The following is a 24,664-nucleotide window of genomic DNA, read 5'->3' as shown; positions in this document are numbered from 1 at the left end:
TATACCTTCTGTGGACTAATTTCATTCTACAAGGACACAGCATTCTTGGCATAGGCTGCCCTTGATCTAGAATACTCTCCCACTGTGGACTTTCATAGGTCTTTCAAAAGCCCTACAGTAACGCTTTCTAATCTGAGCAGGCTTTCGGTGGGAACCCCTAAGTTGGAAAGGCAGGATTTAACAGCAATGCCTTGTCTTTTGATTTGCCATTTTCAGTTTGAGTTTTTAGTTATAATACACTGCCCAAAACTGTCAGGGGGGGGGGGAACTAGAAATTCAAGCCAACATATACTGGCATCTGTACATGCATCTATTCCTCTTTGTTACATAATGCAAAACTGTTCTCCTGCAGATATCTCCTGCCTCGGGATATCAACATCTTAGCAGGAGTTGAAGGGATGAACCAGCGATAAGGGTAACAAGAACATCAAGGAACACTGGAGATAGAAATACGCTTTCCAGACTCTGCAATAATTAAAAGGGTAGGTAAGCTAGAAACAACTTCTCTGCAAAGCTAAGAAGTTTCAGGATAGGGTTCCGTTACACAAACTGCCTATGGCAATGTAAACGTTAATTTCCAGTGGTTTGATGAAATAATGCATGGGGTTATCCATCTCAATTAGTGCATGATTAAATGGCACAAGGAGGCCCAAATTTAACCTATGTTCTGGGGCTGCCACATGCACACACTGCAGAGTTGGCAGATATACTGCATATTACACATCAGCAGCACAAGGTATGGTGGGGCTTTAAAAGAGGATTAGACAAATTCATGGAGGATAAAGTGATCAATGGTTACTAGTCATGATGGCTGTGTTCCACCTTCACTGTTGTTGAGTACCAGTTGATAGTCAACCAACTGCAGACGAGAAGGGTGTTGTTGTGCTCAGGCCTTGCTTGAGTGCTTCCTGGAGGCACCCACTGGCCACCAGGATGCTAGTCTAGATGGGTCATTGGTCTGATCCAGCAGGCTTTGCCCCACCCCCCCCACCCTGTGTCTGCTACTGACTCACATTCTAAATTTGCTTAAAGTATTTCCAAGAAAGAAAGAAAAAAATGCTTCCACCAAAATTGTGGTGGAATTGAGAATTGTACTTCTGTGTGCACAAGTGTGTATGGGGAGGTGCCCATAGTTCTTTCTCTCTGATCTCTAGCCATGGCACTAAAATTCCTAGGGACCCTTAGAGAACAGCCATAATAGCTAAATGTCATGTATATACTGAATAAAAAAGGTAAAGGACCCATGGACGGTTATGTCCAGTCAAAGGGGACGATGGGGTTGTGGTGCTCTTTTCGCTTTTCAGGCCGAGGGAGCAGGCGTTTGTCCACAGACAGCTTTCTGGATCACGATGAAACAGCTACTAGTGTACGGAGGACCGTGACGAGTGCCAAAGTGCACGGAAACGCCATTTACTTTCCCGTTGCAGCGGTACCTATTTATCTACTCACGCTCATATACTTGCGAACTGCTAGGTTGGCAGAAGCTGGGACAGAGCAACGGGAGCTCACCCCATCGCGTGGATTCCAACACCGACCTTCTGCTCGGCAAGCCCAAGAGGCTCAGTGGTTTAGACCACAGAGCCACCCGTGTCCCTGGTCCCAGTTCAAAAGCAAGTTAACTAGGTACTGCTGCAGTGGGGAGGTAAACGGCGTTTCTGTGCGCTCTGGCACTCCTCGCAGTGTTCCATTGCATCAGAAGCGATTTAGTCATGCTGGCCAAATGACCCGGAAAGCTGTCTGTGGACAAACACCGGCTCCCTCAGCCTGAAGTGAGATGAGCATCACACCCCATAGTTGCCTTTGACTGGACGTAACCATCCAGGGGTCCTTTACCTTTTTACCTATATACTGAATAACAGCAATTGTAGCAGTTCAGCTAACCAGCTGCTGGTGTTTAGCCTTCTTCTGGGCTTAGGTTTGCCTTTTGACTAGCAGAGAATCTCAGTGAAACACAGTTTTATACAAGGGTACACTTGTCTTGTTAGGCCTCAGATACAATTTTCCACCCTGGGCCTTTTGGGACAAGCACAATTTTAAGTATATGGGGAGTGGGAAAGAGACATGTATAAAAGGATAAAAAAGGAAGTCAAATGACAATCCTACCTACTTCTGCACTCTGGGGTATTTCTTTTCAGTGTCTGAAAAAATGGTACAATTGGGTACAGGAAATTAGCAAGCAGTAGTAGCTTCCCCTAATAAGTATACTTCAGGTTGGCTTAGGGCTCATTGAGATACCTCAGTACAAAGACATTCCCTGCACACAGAAAACAAGCATGTCAGGGACAAGTCTAGCTTTTGGCACTGAAGAGCAGTCACGTGAGCCCCCACCAGGAGTCACAAGTGGTATAGGCCAGACCCAGGTTTGCCACCTAATTAGGGTTGAGGGAAAGAGAGAAATGGGAGCAGATAGGTAAGATGAGATACCATCTTAGCTGCTAAAGCTTAGCACTTCCATGATGGCCCATTGTTTGTATTTAAGAGGGTTGTTCTATGAAAATTCCTGAGCATCTGGTCTACTGGGGCTGAACAGGGATATTTTCCCAAACGTTATCTGGAACCTCAGATGACAAAACTCTTCTGCGTTAACTAACTTTTCAGCAGGGTTGTGGCAGCTAAAGATTACAGCCTGGCTCTTTATCAGGTGAGGCAGTCTTCCTCTGAAGGCAGGACCTTGACTTAGCTGACGTTTCATGTCAGTTCCCACAATCCATCTGGCTGGTCCTTCAGGGTATTTTCCGATGCTCCCGCATATGATGACCCTGAAAGTGCTCTTTGCAGAGGCAGCGTCTCACTCGGTGGCAAATGCCAACACCTTTCGTTTTGCGACTGAGCGAATCCCCCAAACTGCAAGTTCTTTCTCGGTCTCAAAAACGATACGTGCAAAATAGTTCTGAGCCCATACTAAGCACCATGGATACCTACTGGCATCCCCCCTGAAGGGTCGGAATCAGAGGAGCTGTCGCCACTGCTAACTGTCGCCAGGAACCACCCAAGCGGAAGCTGGTTGGGGGAAGTGACAACTGATTTTGATTGCTCCAGACTGAAGGACTCTTCAGGAAGGCCAGAGGCCTCAAGGCACAGAGCAGCAGCATCCCAGCAATGCACAGTGATCTGTGAAGAGAGCTGTCGTGATTCCACGGCATCCCCTCAACTTCCATGCAAGCTTGCGGGGAGGGGGGGGGGGACAACAACATGCTGATCTCCTTTGCTCACAAAACAGCTAATCAGGGCTTCCTAAATAATGCAAAAAGAATTTTTTTTTTCAGGGCGGGAAGTCTGGCGTGTGAGAGAATAATTTTGTTTGTGTTAAAAAGCCCCAAAGCACCGCAGAAATAGAAGCTAAGAGAAATAATACATGGTCAGCAGGTGGGCAGATTTCCCTCTCTCTTTCCTGCCCCCCCCCCCCGCTCACGGCAAGCCAACTGCTACAGTAAAAAACCTTAGACTAAATTTAAAGAACCACATCACAAGTATCGTGGTTAAGAGGCTGATGACAAACTCACCAATCCATCTTCATGCCAACCGTCCACACAAATCCTACACATCTCTACACAAATAAGGCACCCTATTCACAAACCAGTAGCCCACAGAAAGCCAACAAGGAGTTGAATCCAGCAGTGCAAGATAAGTGAATTAGAGCAGCCCAAAAGTCTAAATAATCCAGCAATCTCTTTCCCACAGTGGCCAACCAGATGCCTATGGAAAAAATTGCAAGCAAGACTAGATTGTAATAATAGAGGAATACTACTCTGATACAGAAGGAAATATACCCCTGTCATGACTAGTAGCTACTGATAGTCTTATTCTCCTTTTAAAACCATGGCAGCCACCACTACTTTCATAGAATTGTAGAGTTGGAAGGGACCTTGAGGGTCATCTAGTCCAACCCCCTGCAATGCAGGAAACTTTTTGCTTAATGTGGGGCACAAACCCACAACCCTGAGATCTCATACACTACCAACTGAGCTATCTCGTAATTTGCTTCCCAACCCCATCTTTTTTTTCTAAGCTAGAAAGTCCCAAACAGTGTAACCTTTTTCTTATAAAGGAGTTGTTCCAGTGCCTTGATCATTTTGGTTGCTTTTAAATTTAATTTCTCAGTTTAAAAAATATCCCTTTTGAGGCGTGGTGTCCAGAATTACATGCCCAGAATTCCAGGTGTGGCTGAAACATAGATTGGCATAAATATGCTGTGACACTGATAAATTTTATTTTCAATGTAATTCTTTTCCTAATGAAGTAGATTCAAAGTTTAAGAATTTTGTTTAGATATTCATTCCCCCACCCCCTTTTATATAAGTCACAACTTCAAGAAGTTATACAGATCTTCAGCTGAACTTTAATTGCTGCAATTGAGGTTTTATTCAGGTGCAACATGAGGTCATGTTAATCCATAGGATTGAGGACAGAGTAGGCTCAATTTAAGAGATTACTAGGACCAACAGGTAAAGCTTGATAAAACTGCCATTAAGATAATTTGGAGTCAACAATACGAAGATTTCCAGCGTCAGTTAGAGAAGAACATGAACAACGGGAATGTTGCTAAATAGCAGAGAATGATGTGAAGACAGTTCCATCTTCAGAGTTGAAGGAAGGGTGGGATACAGATGTAACAAGTAAATAACATCTGTCAGAGAAAGAAATCATGAATGGGTGGATCCAGATTAGAAGGCAGGCACTGAAGGTGATGGAACACAGGGAATGGTTGGATGGCTGTGGGTTGCCAGGGGCTGGACTGAGGAGGAATGCTGGGGGCTGCCCCCCGTCTTCTGAAGCTTCCCGAGGAGAGGATGACAGTATAGATTTAGAACAGTGGTTTGCAGAAGGACATAGTTCAGAGGCTGCAGAGGGGGAAAGCTGGGAAATATTGGGAGAGGAACAGCAGGAAGAAGCTTTGGAAAGCGTTCCAGAGCCCCGCTCTCCCAGGACTAGGCAGGCATTGAGAGTAGTTTAACAGAAAGCTCATAGGCAGAAAACTCAAATTAGCCGGCGCAGGGATGATGTAGAATAGGAGAAATGGAGGGGGTTGGAATTTACTCGGAGCAACGTTATTATTTAATAGAGACTGCATTCCTTCGTCTCTCTCTGTGAATACTGAATAAATTACGTGGTAAGAACTATTCTTGTTTATCCGCTTTTTGGCTGCCACCGGGGGAGGGATCGGAATCCCTGAAGCCTGACATGGGTGGTCACTGTGGTCTACCTACCTTTAAGAGGTGACTCCGACTAGCAGAGGTTTGGGCCGAGGGCAAAGAGCAAGAGATAGTTCTATCAACCCACCAAGCCCCACCTTGCTATAGCTATTTATTTTTTGTCTAAGAAATTTATATACTGCTTAATTATATGCCTTTCTAAACAATGTACATGAAACAATGGGACAATAAGAAAAGGGGGGAAAAAACCATAAAACTGAACTCGAGCAGAAGTGCCCTGTGACCCACCTGAGTGTGTTCGGAGGTGCCCCGTGAGTGCGTCTCTCCTCCGACAGGCATAGTTACAGAAGGGACATTTGAAGGGCTTCTCGCCCGAGTGCAGCTTGATGTGGCGCAGGAGGTTGCCCTTTTGGGTGAAGGACGCACCGCACTGATTGCAATGGAACGGCCTCTCACCTAGGAAGAAGAAGAAGAGCGCATTGGGATGAGTATCCAGAAAGGTTAGCCTCAATCCTTGCTTTCACTGATGAACCAGTTCAAACATGCTGATAAACTGAGTTTAAAGGAAACAACCAGACTCGGGATTGAATTCAGTGTAGTGTTAAATGGGGCGGGTGGCGCTGTGGCCTAAACTACTGAGCCTCTTGGGCTTGCTGATCAGAAGGTTGGCGGTTTGAATCCCTGTGACGGGGTGAGCTCCCATTGCTCTGTCTCAGATCCTGCCAACCTAGCAGTTCGAAAGCACTCCAGTGCAAGTAGATAAATAGGTACCACTGTGGCAGAAAGGTAAACGGCATTTCCGTGTGCTCTGGTTTCCATCACAGTGTCCTGTTGCGCCAGAAGTGGTTTAGTTATGCTGGCCACATGACCCGGAAAGCTGCCTGCAGACAAATGCCGGCTCCCTGGGCCTGAAAGTGAGATGAGCTCCGCAACCCCATAGTCACCTTTGACTGGACTTAACCGTCCAGGGGTCCTTTACCTTTTTTTTTAACCTAAGTGGATAGTTCCATCGGGGCAAGGATTTCTCATTGTGCAGCAGAACTATCTCCCCCTCTGCTCTCCCCCACACCACTTCCTAAATCCTTTCTGGGGAATCCTCCAATTCACTGGAAGAGGAGAGGGGGGACAGTATTTCATTTAATACTGCCCCCCTAAGTCCTCCATGGAGCTGTTCAGGAGCAAGCGTGAGTGCTTCCAGCTCATGCGTCTTGCAGAAAACCATGGTTTAGCATGACATGAGGATGTGTGAAGTACTCTGAATGCACCTGGATTGATCTAACACCCAGTCCTGTAAGGAAATAGTTATAAAGCAGTTCACAGCCTTATTAGGCTAAAGGGCCTGGGTGTGACACATAGAACTAATTTAGACCATTGAGACTGAAAGCACTATACAAGTGCAAAGCACATGCATCAGCCCTTACGGTTACCAGCAGCATGCCTGCTCACCCACCGGTGTGGCTGCGCTTGTGCACCATCAGTACGTTCGGGCCAATGCACACCATCCCACAGATATCACATTTCAGCTTGCCATTGGGTAGCCGGATGCCGCCAGGGGAATGTGGCTCCTGCCCTGTCCCATCACAGTAGCCGAGTGGCTCAGAGAGAGAATCCTCCACAATCACGCTGTCCTCTTTTTCAATGAGCCGGTCGTCATGCGACAGCAGCCGGCTTGATTCTTCATCACTGTACATTTCCACCTTGATAGAATTTGCTACGGAGGGAAAAGATGTAAAAAACAAACAAACAAAGCTCATACAGGTTTGTGACAAGTATTTGTAAACAGTTAACTTAAAAAAAAGTTGTTATGGTCCAGGAGAGTGAAAAGAGACTTCTAAAAAATAACCATCAATAATTATTAATAGATCATACTAGCATCTAAGGCCAGGTGGGTGGGGAGAATGATAGAAATTTATAAAATTATGTGTGATGTGTGTGTGGGGAAGATTTATCCTTCTTTCCCACTATTTTAATCATCCCTTGACACTGATCAGGAGCAAATTCAGCACAAACCAACAGAGTATTTATTCAGAAAGCATGCATCAACTTATGGGATTCAGTGTTACAAGAGAGCCAGTGTGGTGTAACGGTTAGAGGTGAACTAGGACCTGGGAGAGCAGGTTCGAATCCACGCTCGGGCCATGAAGCTCCGGGTGACTTGGACCAGTCACTATCTCTTACCCTAACCTACCTCACAGAGTGGTTGTAGGATGAATGGGGGGGGGGGAACCATGTGCACCACCCTGAGCTTCTTGGAAGAGAAATGTGACATATAAATGTAATAAATAATATAAATAAGCCACTAGTTTAGAAGGAACTTTAAAAAGGTATTAGACAAATTCATGAAGGACGGGGCTATAAATGAGCATTAATCACATCAGCTAAGTGAACTACTATGATTACTTTTCTAACTGCCAGTTGGTGTAGGGTTCTTATGTTCTAGAGCAGGCATCCCCAGACTTGGCCCTCCAGATGTTTTGGGACTACAATTCCCATCATCCCTGACCACTGGTCCTGTTAGCTAGGGGTGATGGGAGTTGTAGTCCCAAAACATCCGGAGGGCTGACTTTGGGGATGCCTGTTCTAGAGTATCAAAAAGTGTAAAAATCAAATACAACCCCCAGTGCTCCAAATAATGTAGGGCTCAGCACATTGGGGTGGGGAGCAGGCCTCTCCTCCTCCACTAGATCCCCAGCCAGGTAGAAAGGAAGTTTCACTCTGAAAATACAGGCAGGAAAACAGGGATTTTTTTCTGCCAGCACCCTGCAAGAATGTTGTGGCAGCTTTCCTACAGACAGTAGGTCAAGAGTCCTAAACCCAGGGTCTGGTTTCCAAAAGGTTCAGTTAAGAATGCGCAAGAAACCGGGATGCTATGACATTAGCAAGAAGAGCTCTTTGCTGGGGAACACACACAGCTGGCCTGTAAATCCAACCACATCAGCTGGTGTAACAATGGACACATTTCAAGGTGCAAAAATGGGCGATCAAATATTTAAAATCTGGCCCTTCCCAAGCCAGAGACGGGGGAAGCTCACAACTTGGAAAGCAGGGAGCATCTAGTGCAGGGCTTCCCCTTGAAGCAGCTAATGGAATGTAAAGCTTGAAAAATAAGGGCTTCCTGTTTCGACCGACGGACACACGGAGCAGCCTCTGCCGCAGAAGGAATGCTGTTGCGAGGCCTTGCTGAATAAACACTCCTGAACCTTTGGTCCATGGCCAGGTTACATCATTCCAAGGAGTGTACTGAAAAGAAGGACTCTCATATATGAATCTCCTCCCAACTGCGTTCTCTTCCAAGCAGCATTCCGCTGCAATGGGAATACAGGAGGAAGCTGCCTTATACCAACTCAGTCCATTGGTCCATGTAGCTCAGTATTGTCCACAATAACTCGCACACGCTTGCTGCACATGCATCGGGACCATCTATTAATACAGCGGAGAGTGGAGAGCCTCAAAATGAAAAGGGAAGGTGAACCCTTACCCCTCCGTTGTTCTCTTTTTGCTTCAGGTAATTTTCTCCCAATCCAGTTTGGGACTAGGCTGGGAGCAAAATGCCCATAGCAGCAAAGCATAGGCAGATAAAGGGAGGGAGAAGGTTCAGTTCTCTCACCTGTGTATCCCTCTTTTGTTAAAATTAAAAAGCCCAGCACCACCTGCTTTGTATATAAACACAGCAGGCACGTGAACAAAGGTGCTCCGATCGTATTTTGTTTGGCCCCCCGCAAAGGATGGCACTTTTAGCTATGCTCATGTGTTTTGGGATAAGGAAACAATATGAACCAACCTTCCCCAACCTGATGCCCTTCAGATGTTTTGGACTCCAACCCGAATCAATCCTAATCGGCATATCCCCACAGCATGATGGAAGTCCAAAACATATAGAGGGCACCAGGTTGGGGAAGGCTAGACGGCTGAAATAATCCCTCCAGACTCTCCATGAAATCTCACCTAGAATTTTTTCACACACAGGGCAGAATAAAGATAATAGTTTTGAGTTTCCTCACTTGAAGCTTTATAAATGTATATATTGTAACATCATGAATGGAAATCGTTAATTATACAGCTGTTGACTAAGGGATTATTATTATAACTGACATTAATTACGATTATGGAACACAGTGATGTAAGATCGGAAATGCACCCAAACTATCACGCGGGGAGCCACTTTTAACTAAAATGTAGTCATTGGAAGTTGACTGTCACTTTGAGAATTGTATAATTTGGGAATTAATTGTTATTGTTATAATTTGGCTATTATTGGGGGTATATTGGAAAACTAATAAAAAAATGTTAAGAAAAGAAATGGCACCTAGAATTAAGGTGGCAGTTACCATGTTCATTCTTAAAGCGTGTTTGATTTGTGGCATTCCACGGAGCATTGGAATAGCTAAGAATGTAGGTCGCTGCCCGCATCTCTTCTTTTTCCTCTCTTATCTAGTTGCCACCTATTCATGCTCTACAAACTGAAGGTAGCAACTCGAAGGCCTTGCACACACAGCTACGGCTGGCAGCCATGGCAGAAGGCTAGTGCAGGGAATTTACCTGTGCTCCTCAAATATCTCAGCATTAATTACATTAATAGAAGCCAGGCTGCTTAGGTTAAGCATACACTCCTGTTTATACATCTTGGAGATCCAGTTGCAAGCCGACACCTCTGTGCGCAAATATGAAGTGAAAACCTGCTCGCTGTGGCAGGAGATGCTTGGGTATATTGATGCTGGTTGAACTTTGATGTTTTTTCGCTCCCCTGGGGATGAGTGTTTCTTTTTCTCTCTCCCGCCCCCCTCCCTACAGCAAACGGAGGGCTGGCTTTTGTTCTGCAACTTTCCTTACAGAAGGAAGGCAGAGTCTGGTTGGGTTGGCAAAACAGGTTATGTAATATTTCTGCTCCACTGGGGCATGAGCTTGCTGGCTGAACCAGCTGTGAAATCAAGACCGATCAGAAGCAACGGTATCAGGCAGCGTCTCCCTTTTAAAGGGGAAGATACTCATTTCCTATTTGTTCAAACCATACGCTAGATTCTCTCCTCCTGTTACACTGAACAAGTGTGACGATGCTTTTCCAGGGGATCAACTAAATTTTAATGCAGCGGATGTGTTATTGAACGTTCCTTTCTAAATGACTAAAACTGGATTTAATTGTTGGTTTTTATAAGCCAACTGTAATCGGTTTTATAAACCAACTGGACTGTAATATAAACCTCCCATGATTTCAGATAAAGAAGTAAGAGGATGTTATAGCTCTCTAACACGAAGCGGTATTATCAGGTGAGAGACAACAGTCAGAAGTCAAGTCTGAGAACACTAATCTTTCCCATGCATTAACTCTGCAACATGGTGGTCATACTTCTCGGCAAAATTTTGTAATTCTCAAAAAAAGGAAAAAAAGGAAAGGCCAGTTGATAATTTCAGCAGGAAATGCTGGTGGTAGCAGAATATGGCAAATCAGAATGCATCAACACAAGCAAGTCTTTTTCCCCAACACCATCTGAATATAGAGTCCTCTCCCGCATCTCCAACTCTTCCCTGCCCTAACGCTTCGCTCACAAGATCTAGCACCACTGATGCTTTCCCAACAACCACAATTTCCAGCCATTCACTCACTATGAGAGGAAGTGCCTTCTTCATCAATAAATATGTCAGGAACCAAACAGTGACTTTCAAATCTCTCAAACTAAAAATCTGAGCAGGAGAAAATACTAGGCCAAAAGTTCAGATAATCCAAGGCTGCTGTATAAAAGCTGCCTCTTTTCCAGGGCCTCATCCAAAAGGCAAATTCTTCGCTGATGTGATTATCTTTGTGCAGACCTTTTTGGAGGATTTTAAAGATGGTCTCTGCCTTGATCACAGCTTGGGCCCAACACCTTTTGGACGTAAACTACAGGAATCAGAATATGACGTACTTACCACTAAGGGAGCGGCTTGGGGAGGAATGTTGGCTGTTTGGTGTGCTCACAGTAGGGCCCACAATCGTGGAGGTGAACTCCTTTTCCAAAGAGGAATCTCCACTACCTTTGGGGAACAAAAAGAAGCAGAGCACAGGTAAGCTTGGGATGCCTCGTTTCAAGAAACCAAGACTCTCAGACAAAATAGCCATGATCAAAATGATCACCCTTCCAAAACTAACCTACCTATTCCAAACCCTCCCAATCTGGATCCCCCCAACCCAACTCCGCAAATGGCAGAGAAAGCTACACTCTTTTATCTTCTCACACAAAAAACCAAGAATAAGCACCAAATACCTACACCTCCCCACCTTGAAAGGAGGATGGGGAATCCCCAACATAGAAGCATACTACAGTGCCAACCAAATACGTCATATACAGTGGTGCCCCGCTAGACGAATGCCTCGCTAGACGAAAAAGTCTATGGGGCTGCCTCGCAGGACGAAAAATTTTCGTCTTTTTTTTTCGTTTTGCGGAGCACGGCTGCCATTGCTGCTCCGCAAGACGAAAAACCCGCTAGACGAAATTTTTCACAGAACGAATTATTTTCGTCTAGCGGGGCACCACTGTAATCCCATATATACTAGAAGACAAGACAAAACAATGGATACACCTAGAAAGGGACACAATTGAAAATATCTGCACCACAGCATACCCACTCCTCCCAAACAAACTAAGAAAAATCCCCACAACACTTAACAGATACACACAAACCATGTTCAAAGCATGGAAAGCAGAAACAGGCAAACTATCCCCAACCCCATCTCCACTAATTCCCCTGGCCTATCATCCACTATTCCACCATGCAGCACAAAACCTCCAAACCAAAACCTGGCAATCCAAAGGCCTATATCGCCTAATAGACTTTTATAAAAATAACAAACCTCTGTCAACACAAGAAATACAGGACAAATTAGAAGACACCCAAATGCCCTAGTTGACACAACACCAACTACACACCCTCTTAAACAAGCCAACAGTAAAATCAGCAACAACTAGACCTCTGACAACCTTCGAAAAACTCATCCTAATGACAAAGGGACGTGGCAGAGGGCTGGTATCTGCAGTATACAAAATACTACTCAAAAACCCCACGAGCTCCCTAGACCAATCAAAAAACAATGGGAGGATGACATATAAATCAACCCACCCAATGGACCAGAATGTGGTCTAAACCCCCCTTTAAATCCATATCAACAAAAAGAAGAGAACTCACCCTAAAACTAACCTACAGATGGTGATCTAACGCCAAGAAATTAGTGCTAATACGCCCAGGAACCTCACCAAAATGCTGGAGAGGGTGCACCTCCACAGGCACATACTTCCACATGTGGTGGGAGTGCCCCAAAATCCAAACATTCTGGACAACAACAACACGAGAAATATGTAAAATAACCAAGCAAGTGCTAGAAATCACCCCAGAATTGGTCTTACTAACATCTTCCAAGACAATATGCCCACTTACAACACAAGAAACTCATAATCCATCTACTCTCAATAGCCAGAAACATCATACCAGACACTGGAAAGACCTGCAGGAGCAAGCATGGATCATGGTACCAAGTAGTATGGGAAACAGCCCTACTAGAAAAACTAACCAGTAACCTGAAACTGACACAGGGACAAACAGAAGAAGACACCTTCACCCCGGTATGGTCCCCCTTCATCACACACACAGCCCAACAAGACAAGGACAAAATCTACTGACAGCATACAAATCAATATGGCTAACCTGATCCAAAACACCCACCCACCCACCCCACTCACACAGGAAACCAAAGACCACCACAGCCAACCACAAATGAACAATCACACCCTACGCCCAACCCTGACCCTCTCTCCACCGCCAATGGAGCACAAGCGAACAGAGAACCTACACAAACACTCTGACACCAAACCCTACTCATCTTAAGTAAAACAGAAACATCGTCACCCCACCCCACCTATCCCCCCCATCCCACCCACCTCTCTCCCCCTTTTCTTCCTAATGTCTCAACAACAAAAACTGATTTGTAAAATGTTATATGAAAATACGAGAGAGACATTGCACCACCTTTGTAAATCAAGAAATTCTTAATAAAAATATATTTTTTAAAGAAACCAAGAAATATTTCCCCTGTGATTAGGACAGAAGATGGGCAGAGAGGAAGGAAACTCTCCTGATGGGTTTCGAGTAAGGTCTAGATTTTGCAGCCTACAAAATCTGAATGAAAAAAAATTCCACTTGTGCTCTGACTGAATAAAAACCTAGCAGGAGGAATCCCACAAATCCTAACCATGGATACAGTATAATAAGTGCTCTATTCTTGCAACCAGTATATTTTATGATGATCAGATGATTATCAGCGCAGACCCCAGATACAGTGAACATCTGACCAGCATTTCATAAGATAGATGTTCAGATACTGATATAGAACCAGTTCTATTACACACATAAAGCAGCCTTCTCGTATTTATAAGACTGAATTCATAAATGTTTTCAGAATGATGACACTGGTTTAACATGTATAACATGCATTGTCAAAATAAGCCTGCAGTCTCTAAGCTACCTGAATGCTTGTAACCATATATGCAGCAGCACTTGGGAATCAAAGAAGTGCAAATATTTCATTACATGCAATTACAGGGTAAAGGGATCCCCCATTAAAATTTGAATTGCCTTAAATAAAACCCAGGATATACGTGGCTTTGCTGTTGTGCAAATAATGTGCAATTATGAATACAGAAAAATGTGTCATACAGAAGAGTTTCAGCATGAAGTCTCATGGAATAGCTGATATATATATATATGTGATTGTGGAATCCAGGCTCAAGATAACATACTACAGTGAACTGATTTCAAATACATTCTTCATGTATGGATTACTATGTTGTTTGCTGTTGCCTCCAAGAGGAAGAAAGCATGTACCAAAAGACTTGCTTAGTTGGTTCTCTTTATCTATTTATGGGGAAGAACATGAATCGGTTGCATATAAAGATCTTATTAACGTTTAATTAGCTACAGTGTACATGGAAGTCATGCAACACTAAGGGAGGGTCGCAGAATCTTGCCGTTTACTTTTTAAGAGTCTGACAGCTTGCCCTTTTAGAGAAGCTAACCCAACTAAATTATTCAGATGTGCACTCTTGTTGTTGTTTTTTAGTGTACACTTTCCATTTCTTACATTAATAAGAACCCATCCTCCCTATGCCCTCATTTATTATTTTGGAAAGAGTGTGGGTTGTATTCAACAACAGTCATGCTCTAAGTAGGACCAATGGAATTTATGGACATGGCTAAGTTTGGTCCATTCATTTCAACAGGTCTTCTCTGAGAAGAACTTCATTGGATTCAACCCAATCTTACTTAAGAGAGGAATTCAATGAAGTTTTACTCAGAGTAGACCCACTGCAATTAATGGACTTAACTTAATCATGTTTATTAATTTTAATGGGTCCATTGCTTGCACTGACACAACAATCTCCTTAGTGCTATGTTAAATTCCACCCATTATCCCATTAAAAAAACACACATTGTACACTGTATACTGAAAACACAACCTATCGATAAAAGAACTACTTGTTTAGTGACTTAACATGACTACGGAGGGACAAAATCACTAAACAAGATTTGTCTGTGCACTTCACACACCCATATTAAATATTTGCACTGGTGTATCTGCCTGCAGCTCCACCATTAAAGGAGTTAAGTGTGCTTAATCTAAAGACATCAATGTAAGATGGGGCACGATCATCTTTATGTTTTATAACGAAGCCAAATGAAGGTAAGGGACAATGTTGCTCCTTTTGGATACAACATTCCTGGCTTGTTATAGGATTGCTGCCTACCTCCTTTGCATGCATTGAGGGGGACCCTCTTAAATAAACTTTGTTAATTTAAACTAAATAAAACCAAGATAACTAACTACGCCAAGCTAACATAAAATGGGAGACCCAATGTTTGTTGCTGACTTGCTATGGAATCTCCAGCCTGTCGGTGTGTCATTAGGCCCAGTGTAGGTCCTATTTTAGCCCACAAAGCCATTTTCTCCAAACCACACCAACCTTCCTCTATACTTGATATCTTATGTGGGGCAGAGAAGGGCATGGTTCCAAAGGAATAATCTCGAAATGAATGGGAGCTTCAAGGGAACTCTGGACTGTTCTTTTCCAAGCAGGGCTTGCTGAACTGGTGGTGGAGTCCCATATTGTCTATTTGTAGCTAATTAGCAGCTAATTAAAGCAAGCCCTTTTGAAGCTGTCCCAGGAGGTCGTAATGATGCCAGGAGGTTGACAGGTAGGCAGAGCTGCCCACCTGTCAAAGTTGGCCCACAGGTGTGTATGCAGAAAGGATTTAGCTTGCCAGACAAATTCAGTTCCCTACCCCTGTGATAAACTGCAGTTTAGCAATCCAGGATAATTACAACTTAACCAGTCCATTGTTGAAAGCTGCAGGGAAGCAGAGCAGAAACCATGGAATGCTAATTGACAGTAGCTTGGTAAACTGCATTTATCACTGTTTCTCACTGAAGGTTTTTGGAGAGACTGGAAGGAATGTCTTGGGCTTAAATCTCACCGATGTGACAAAATCTGTCTTAGTTCTACTATTTCAGAATGCAGGTGGGGGCTCACAGGAGTCCATGCTCCTCCATACGAGAAAATCCCTTCGCACAGGAAAGAAGCGTTACAGCTGTCAAGACAGGAGGTTACTAGAGTATGCAGAAGTGTAGCCAGGCTGAACAGCAGCAGCTGACAAACCAGGCAAAGCTGGAAAAAAGGCACTCCTCGCCACTTGATGCCACTGGGGCCTTGTGTAGCAATGATGGCCATTGAACGTCTGCTGTCTCCTTCCACGCTGCAACTTAGGATCGTGTATCCAATGTAGTGTGAAGTTAAAGAAACTTAGCAATGAACTTGTTCCATTAGTGGGTTATCATGCGCAAGAGGTTCCAAAAAAAAACGAACAGCTTGGATTTTTAAGTACAATTTGTACATTCTGTGCTGGTGCAAGCTCTTGCGCAATCGTTACACCGGTGGACCTGCTGCGTGGGATTACTCCTAATATGCAACACTGGAAAACAGACCTCTGCTATCACAAGGAAACTTGCACGAGCAGACTAACAGCTCTGGATACAACCGACTTAAAATACAGACTCAAGCCATTACTTAAACATCAGCCAAGCTCTTCCCTGCAGCCTGGTGAAGGGTTCTGTGGAAACTGAAAGTTTGCTCAGTACAAAGCTAATGTCTCCTAATGTTGGCTTTTTTCCCTTAGGGGTCAGCATGAGTACTTTTGCTTTTGTATTTATTTAGATGAAAATAAGAACAACTTCCCTGTTGTTCATTGGCACTGCATTTAGAGAAGCAGGATCAGTACAGGCAGTTGCAATGAAAATACTGCAGCAATGCCAGCCGCCTGAACCTCTTTTCTGCAAGGCACTCTCCCCCTCACCCCAATTCCTGTTTAGTGCCCCCGTTGTTTGGAAGCACTCTTATCTACTTAGAAAAAAAGCGAGTTCTGAAAGACAGGAAGCATGTCTGGAGACATTCTCATCAAAGAGGCTTTAGTACAGAGACAGGTGATTTTCTTCAGAGTTTGAACGAACTGCTGTTCTCATGCCCACATAGCTTAGCACATTCCAGGATCTGCCAAGATAAAGGAAACAGACTGTTCCAACCAGGTGAAGTCAAATTTAACACAGGCACAGCATGCAAGGCTGGTGCCTTGTGATCATTTTATCTTTAAGGAAAAGTTGTTGCTTTCTTCTCCCAGGCGGGCCCCAAGGCCAAGACTTTCTGGGTCCTGAAAAAAGGAATTTCACCCTTTCCCTTAACGCTGCCATTCCTCAGATGGGTAAACAGGAGAGTCTACGTCATAGTAAGCCTATCTCTGCAAGTGCCTAGAAGCAGCCACACACCCCTCAATATGGATATTCATCGTTTAATTAGAAGTTAGCCATGCTACGGCTAAGGAAAATAGGCACCAGCAGCAAACAGTTCGCAGCAGAGCACATTTAAGCATCAATGGCTCGAACCAAGGATTTCTTCTGCTCCTTGCCAGAACACACAGAGAATTATGGCCCTGACCCCTTCCCTAGGCTTTTACTAAATAGTCAGCAGAGGGCGGAGGAAGAAAGGGGGGGTCTTTAACAGCCTTGTCTGCTGCTTTTATAACACATACTACATTTATCTTTCCCCTTTGGTTGCTCACCCCTAAGCGATCGCCTGCAGTCGCATTTCTGATTTCGAACAGACTCTACCCCCCACCACACCCCCTGACACAGATGATGGAAGGAATTCCAGAGATCAATTTACTTGCATCGAAAGTGAGCCACTTCCTGCACTGTTCTTCTGCATGGCATCAGGCACACCCCAAATGGCGCCAAGTGTAAATGAAAACAGAAAAGAGCACGGAGTTATTTTCACACGGCCACCCCGCTCCCCATTTAACTTACATTATTCTAGCTTGCTGAAGATACCCTGGAGTGTTATCACAGCCAACTCCTTGGAAACAGCACTGGAATACAGACTGTGTGTGTGTGTGGCTGCATCTCGGCAGTAGGGTGAACTCAGCCACTCACCTTCCAGGAAGAAGAGATTCCTGGAAGTGAGAGAAACGGCCGTCATTTTACAGTCAAGCAGCACAGTTAGAGCAGGAATCCATACGGCTGCAGTGTCCCCTTTCGCTGAGATTCTGCCTTGCTCCTCTGAACGCTTCATATGCCTTGCCTCTGAAAATAGAGCCATCAGCTACAGGGGGACATCCCTTTAGTGATTTTTTTTTTTAACATATTGCCCGGGCTAGACAGAGCAAGGAAGTCCATGGAAAAAAACATCGCAGTTGTTGCCTAACCCCCACCACTTTGGCAACAGAATGAATGCTTCACAGTTGCTCTGGAAAGATAAGAGCTGCCATCAGAGCCTTTAACACTGCAGAAAAGTGGCAGGAGAAACTCTGTAAGTACAATGAAACACTCCACTGCATTCAACAGAATATACATATATATTCATTCTATATATATCTATTAAGGTGGGCTGCACATTGGACACATTTGACTCATTCTTTCACAATAAAGTAGCCATCTTTCTTTGGCTAACCAGTTTTCTCTTGGCCAAATAGCTAGATCAAAAACATTAGGTACAGGATCAGCACAAACAGCATACAGTACTTAATCTAAACGTTACTTGGGTAAATTGAAGAGCCAAAGGAGAGAGGGGAAAAAATCTACTGAATGTCTGGAGTGGGGAATAAAGAAAATGTTTCCCTGCTCTTTTGAATACCTTGAGGAGATAAAGTAAGTAATTTCTTAATCAAGCTTGATCAAGTAAAATCTTGAGGGAAGCTTTCCTGTTGTTACTGGGCTCATCACAAATCTAGTTCATTATTCTTTTTGAAATCCCTACCCCATAGATTTTTCCCATTCCGTCCTTTCTGCTAAGAGTTTCATCACTTCATGGAAACATGTTTTTTTGTTTTTGATTAGGAGTATAAATGCAAGCTACTGCTATCTTCTGATTAAAATTATGCCACTTAGCTGTTATATTTCTATCACGCCTACTTAAAAAAATCAGGAGAAAGAAGTGCATGTTACAGGAGCTTTAGCCGACTTCTGCAGAGTTAATTTCCATAATAAAAATAATAGTTCTAAAGGGGGGGAAAAGGCAAATGTCTAAATTTTAAATTATGCATATGTGTCCTAGCAGGCATCATCTCTGAAGCATTCAATGCCTCCTGCACGCAAGTGAGAGAAAAAGCGAATGCCTTCAAGAAGGCGCCTACCACCCATGGCTTTTAATCAAGAATAATGCTAAAGATCTGCTGCTCAATTAGTCAGAGGCACTTTTTAAATAGTTAAAGTCAATTTAACTGATCAATCAACTTGAAGTTGCATATTTAACCATTTCAGACCAAGCACAGGCCTTTGCTTGAGAAAGGGTGAATGGAAAATATTTAAAGAATACATAAGAATATATTGCAATAATAAGGCCATATTAACAGAACTAGAGTGATACTTGTAATTAAATAAATATTGAATACTATTGAAGATAAAAGAATGAGAAATAAAGATCAAAACTGTGCAGACAAACAATGATGTAACGAAAGTACATTAAGAAAGATCGGAAGATTTGTATGTATGTGAGAAGTGTGGTTATGTAAACCAATTTTAACTTTTTTCACGTGTTTTTCTTTTTCTTTTTCTTTATTTTCTTCTTCTATTTCTTCTTTTATTTGTATTGATGAGACTGTAAATATTTTTTAATGTGTAAATAAAACCAATAAAGATTACTTAAAAAAAAAGAGAAAGGGCAATCCTGAGCTCAGTACTACAAACAAACAAACAAACAAACAAACTCATTGGAACCAGGAACTAAGCTTTCAAGTCAGCACTGTAGAGAGCGAAAAAATAAAAACTGAATTCCAGCTTTGAATTTTTCAATGGTCAGGCTCTGGGATTTTTCTAGCCTTGTCTAGACTATGTATTTACCGCACACCAGTGCTGGTTTCACGGTCGAATGTGTTTCTCACCTGCTAGGTATACACTGCAACATACACCCTCCCTGCTTCTGCCTGCTATGATTACACCAACAATAACGGTTGCCATATTTTATCCCAGGCCAATGAGGACAGACTGCTGTGCTTCCATCTCTCTGTCCTGCTGCAGAAGTGTGCTTTAATGGAAATCCTGTGAACCAAACGTCAAGGCTATTGTCCACTTTCTACTAGTTGAGGAGGAGCAACTGCCAATGCTCAGCTGCAATCGTGGGCACTTTGACAGTTTTTCAAATAAAAAAAGAGCACGCACAATTGCAATTCCTAACTCGAAGTTCCATCTCTTTTCCTCGTTTGGAACACACGTACAATAATATTTTCCATGATGAGAATATACAAGAACAGGAGGAGTACACAACTGTGCAATTCTAGCTCAAGTGAGGGGGGTGGGAAGAGCTGGGGTAACAAACTAGGAAACGTAACTAGCTTTGTTGTCCTAGAAAAAGCCAACATTTGGAAACAGGATGAGACGACAAGTCTAAGAAGGTGCTGAGCAGATTCCCTGAGTTAATGCAAGTCATTCTCAGAATAGACTCATTGGCTTACTTATGGGTGCCAATTGGTTTACACGGAGCATTCCCCATTATCTGCAGAAACCTGAGAATATTCTTGGCTTTAAATGAACTGAAAACAGGGGCCCATAACTTTCAGCTGGCCTTGGCCAGCCACAATTTGTGGGTGCTGTTGACCCTTGCTATTGCTCACCCTGTTGAGGGGCAGAGCCTCCTTCCTTATTCATGCTGAGCTTTATAAACATTCTGAAAGCAATGAGGCCTCTTCCTCCTTTCAGAGTGCCTCTAGTCTAGACCTCTTGCCAAATTAAAAGATTACTCCTGCCACTGGAAAGCTAGAAAGCATATTTGTGGACCTACCGGTGGCGAAAAGTCTTTTCCATGTTCTACAGCATCAGTCTGAAAGGTTGTTGTTAAGTAAAATCCCAAAACATGACTGGTCCCCACACCATAAAGGTTAGGACCATACTCACAACAAGAGGCAGTTAAGCATCAGAAGAGGAATGACCACTTGAATATTGAATATCTCTTGAATATTTTCCCATCAACAGGCAAACTGATCAACATCTCTAACGGCTTCCTTGATTAGCTCTGCTCACCTTGTCAGCAGCCTATTCCCAATCTGCATGTCATACTAATGTCATAAGCATAACCGAGAGCTCAGCAGAAAAGGGAAAAACAGGTAAGACTGAAAATGCTTCAGATTATGTAGCTCCTGGACTGTACATTATAGGGAAAAAGGTTTTCAAAGAAAGGAACCAGACTGGTAATAATCCTTTGCTGACCCTTTGTCAACATCTGTGGCTGCAGAGGATATCAGCCATGGCTTGAATGGCAATCCTTAGGACCTAATATTGCATATACAACACACAGCAAGAAAACACCTACCACACGTAAGCCCATGGAGTTTCTTTTATTTCTCAGTTTTATTATCATAGGATGTTCTCACAGCCCTCTAGGGTTTTTTTTTTTTTTAAAAAAAAGATGACTAAATATGGATTTCTCCAAAACAATTAGTACTTTGCATCCTGTTCCCATAATCAGATCCCCACTAGGTCTCTTTTAACAAACTCCATCCTCCTGGGGTGTATTATAAATTTGGCCTTCACTGGTCTGGATGATTTACCAGCATTAAAGAATGAAAGGCAAAGCAGCATTTCGCAAACCAGCCACACAAAATATGCATTTGATTCTGCAAAGTTAGACACAGCCTACTGATTACTGCGACTGGTGGCATATAAGTCATTAATTTTCCTCACTCACAACGCTTTTATAGTTGAACAAAGGTTCTTATTTCATCCATAGCCTCATAACATGCGCTTCACCTGACAGTCACTGTTTAAAAAAAAAAAAAAAAAAGATATGTAAGAAATATACAATCTTTAAACTTTAAGGCACTATTGCATATATCTCCCGAAGATTGTTGGATCCAAACATTGTCTGTTACAAGCACAGTGGTACCTTGGTACTTGAACGGCTTGGCTCCCGAACAAATCGGCTCCCAAACGCCACAAACTTGGAAGTGAGTGTTCCGGTTTGCGACCGTTTTTCGGAAACCGAACTTCTGACGCAGCTTCCAGTTGAGTGCAGGAAGCTCCTGCAGCCAATCAGAAGCTGCACCTTGGTTTTTGAACCGTTTTGGGAGTCAAATGGACTCACGGAATGGATTAATTTCTAGAACCAAGGTGCCACTGTAGTTACTTAATGGGATTGTCTTTTTCCTTCACATGTTGCATATTCTAGCCATCATTTCACAATTCTGGCTACCATCAGATCCGTCTGCTCCTTGTAACTCTGATAACTGTTGATTTACTTACAGCTTCAACAACAACCTTTGTCCAGGACAAAATATGAGCTTGTGTACCTGGCTATGAGCTAGAGGATGACTTTTATTGGGTGGGTGTACATCCCCAGCAAACATACTCCTTCACTTCAATTTAGTGGGGCTTTCAATACAAAGAAATCAACTCATTATTCCAGTGGCCCACTCTGAAATGTAGTCAGTCAATATGTTTATTTACACCAATGTATTTGTATGCAAGTAGCTTTGATGATCTTTCCCTCATTCATAATTACTCCATGGCTCTGTTTCTTCCTGTTTAATGAGGACTCTATGCTCTTTTCTTCCAAAGAGAAACAGTCAACAAAATAAGATCATGCACTTTTGACTTCTTTTTCTTCAAAACCAGTGTCTCATTTTATTTTAGTGTACTACAAACAATCCCTCAGAGTTTTTTTTTTAATGTTTACTCATACTATTTTAAATCCTATGAGTGCTATACAAACAGAACCAACTAATATATTTTCTACCTTTCCTACACTCCTCTAGTAGGCTGTCCTATCCTATGCATGGGACACAGGTGGCGCTATGGGTTAAACTGGCAGTTCGAATCCCTGCAAAGGGGTGAGCTCCTGTTGTTCGGTCCCAGCTCCTGCCCACCTAGCAGTTCGAAAGCATGCCAAAAAGTGCAACTAGATAAATAGGTACTGCTCCGGCGGGAAGGTAAACGTCGTTTCTGTGCGCTGCTCTGGTTTCGCCAGAAGCGGCTTAGTTGTGCTGGCAACATGACCCAGAAAAACTGTCTGCGGAAGCAGATAAACGCCGGCTCCCTCGGCCTGTAAAGCAAGATGAGCGCTGCAACCCCAGAGTCGTTTGACTTAATTGTCAGAGGTCCCTTTACCTTTATCCTATGCATACTTCCTGGAAATTTGATTTACATCAAAGGAAGCATCACTAGATCAGGCTGTTAGGCAAGTGTTCTAACCTGGTCATTCTACAATTCCTCTGAAAAATGTATTTAAGTTACTACAGTTTGCATTTACCGGTAGTATTGCTAATAATAATTTCAACACTCTCAAGTTAATGCACTTCAGATGTGGCACTCCTGAGTAGCAACTGCCTTTATAGCTTCAAAGAATCATAGAATTGTAGAGTCGGAAGGGATCCCAACCCCCTCTTATGCAGGAATCTCAACTAGATCATACATGACAGTTGGCCATCCAACCTCTGCTTAAAAACCATCAAGTCCTAGCTTCTAGAGCAGGAGAAAACTAGCATGCTCCATTCTTCATGTGACAGCCCTTCAGATATTTGAAGGTGCTTATCACATCTCCTCTCAGTCTCCTCTTTATCAGGCTACACATACCTATTCCCTCAACCATTCCCCATAAGGTTTGGTTTCCAGACCCTTGATCGTCTTGGTTGCCCTCCTCTGCACTTGTTCCAGCTTGTCAATATCCTTCTTAAATTGTGGTGCCCAGAACTGTACATAGTACTCCAGGTGTTGTTACATAGCTGTCAACCTTTCCCATTTTTTTGCAGGAAATTCCCTTATTATAGCACTGGGAAACAGCAGGGTGGTTTGACAGCTATCATAATGACCAAGGCAGAATGGAGTGGGACTATAACTTAGCCATACTTATCTTCTGAAAGAGAATGTGATCAGGGACAAGATATTTTAAATAAGGTATATTTTAAATAAGGTAGAAGCATCCAAATTTGCTTAAGGATTAATTGGAAGAAACTTTTCCAGTTATCTTTCCCAGCTGTAAGGTAACCACCATATTAAGTGAAACAATTTTACTATCAATCGCCAAACTCTTTCTGTACTCATTTTTAATGAAGTAGTCATTGCACAAAAATACTGCCTATGGTCAAGCTAACTGAAAGAAGCAGAAACAGACGGAATTTAAAGGGATGCCAAAAGTTCGCTTTTCCTTCAGTACGATACGTAAGGATTTGCTCTAAATTTTTGTTGAATCAAATATCCTCAAACTATCAGATTAACAAAAACTGATTTAATTGCTGTGCACCTGAGTCTTAACTATGTTGCAAGTCTCAGGTATATTTAATAGCTGAAACACCTGCCGAATTTGGCAGATAGAGAGCTCTAGCATTTTTTGCAGGCACCGAACAGTAACTTAGTAAGACACGGCCATCCATTTGAGGTTGAGCTGAATTTGGAGGGTTTGCTCCAGGCCAACTGCAGCCAGGGAGAAGACTGCACGCCACAAGATCGATGTGCAATGACCTGGCGGGGCATGGCTTCCTGTCTCAAGTTGCACTTTGGAGCACTGCTCTGAGCTGAATATGGGTAAGGAGGGCAGAGGCCATGAATCGCCAGGTCACTGTTGAGCTGATCAGAACAGAGGCTGGCTGTTGCACTCCCTTAGGTGATGACTCCATCACCAGTCAGGTCCATGGAGCAACTATCACTGGTAAGAGACCAAAAGGTGGGGAGGAGGCTGTTCTCCCCGGTGTCCACCCCTGAGATCTTGAAGCAAGGCGAAAATGCTGGAAGTAGCTCCCCAAGGTTGCATCTCTCTAAGAAGGCAGGTCATGTCAGGAAGCTGCTGGGAGGGAGCCACGTTGCTCCTCAAAACCTGAGGCATGCTGAATATTCCAGTGCCGAACCAGAAGTTTATTGTGACCAAAATGCAGAAGTCCTATTCTGTCTTTTGCACTATGTATTAAAGACAAAACAGCATCTAAAAATAAAATAGAAAATCGAGATCTGTGAAAAGCAA

The 24,664-nt window shown here is 43.3% G+C and overlaps 1 protein-coding gene across 6 annotated transcripts in view; it reads right to left on the bottom strand.

Annotated features, from left to right (window-relative positions):
• IKZF4 (IKAROS family zinc finger 4) overlaps positions 1–24,664 on the bottom strand; it is a 54,665-nt gene that overhangs the window by 8,942 nt on the left and 21,059 nt on the right. For 2 of the 6 annotated variants that reach the window (XM_033138835.1, XM_033138834.1), the window contains 3 exons: positions 11,058–11,162; positions 6,604–6,864; positions 5,442–5,609 (listed from right to left, as the gene is read on the bottom strand). In XM_033138835.1, the coding sequence (XP_032994726.1) occupies positions 5,442–5,609; positions 6,604–6,864; positions 11,058–11,162 (534 nt within the window). Of the gene's footprint in view, positions 1–5,441; positions 5,610–6,603; positions 6,865–11,057; positions 11,163–17,529; positions 17,676–19,601; positions 19,794–24,664 lie in introns of those variants that run through there. The other 4 variants (XM_033138836.1, XM_033138839.1, XM_033138838.1 and 1 more) reach the window with 3 other exon arrangements.

Source organism: Lacerta agilis, chromosome 2 (genome assembly GCF_009819535.1).
Source record: "Lacerta agilis isolate rLacAgi1 chromosome 2, rLacAgi1.pri, whole genome shotgun sequence".
NCBI lineage: Eukaryota > Metazoa > Chordata > Lepidosauria > Squamata > Lacertidae > Lacerta > Lacerta agilis.
The sequence above is the reverse complement of the archived record's forward strand: the minus strand, read 5'-3'. Positions and strand labels throughout refer to the sequence as shown.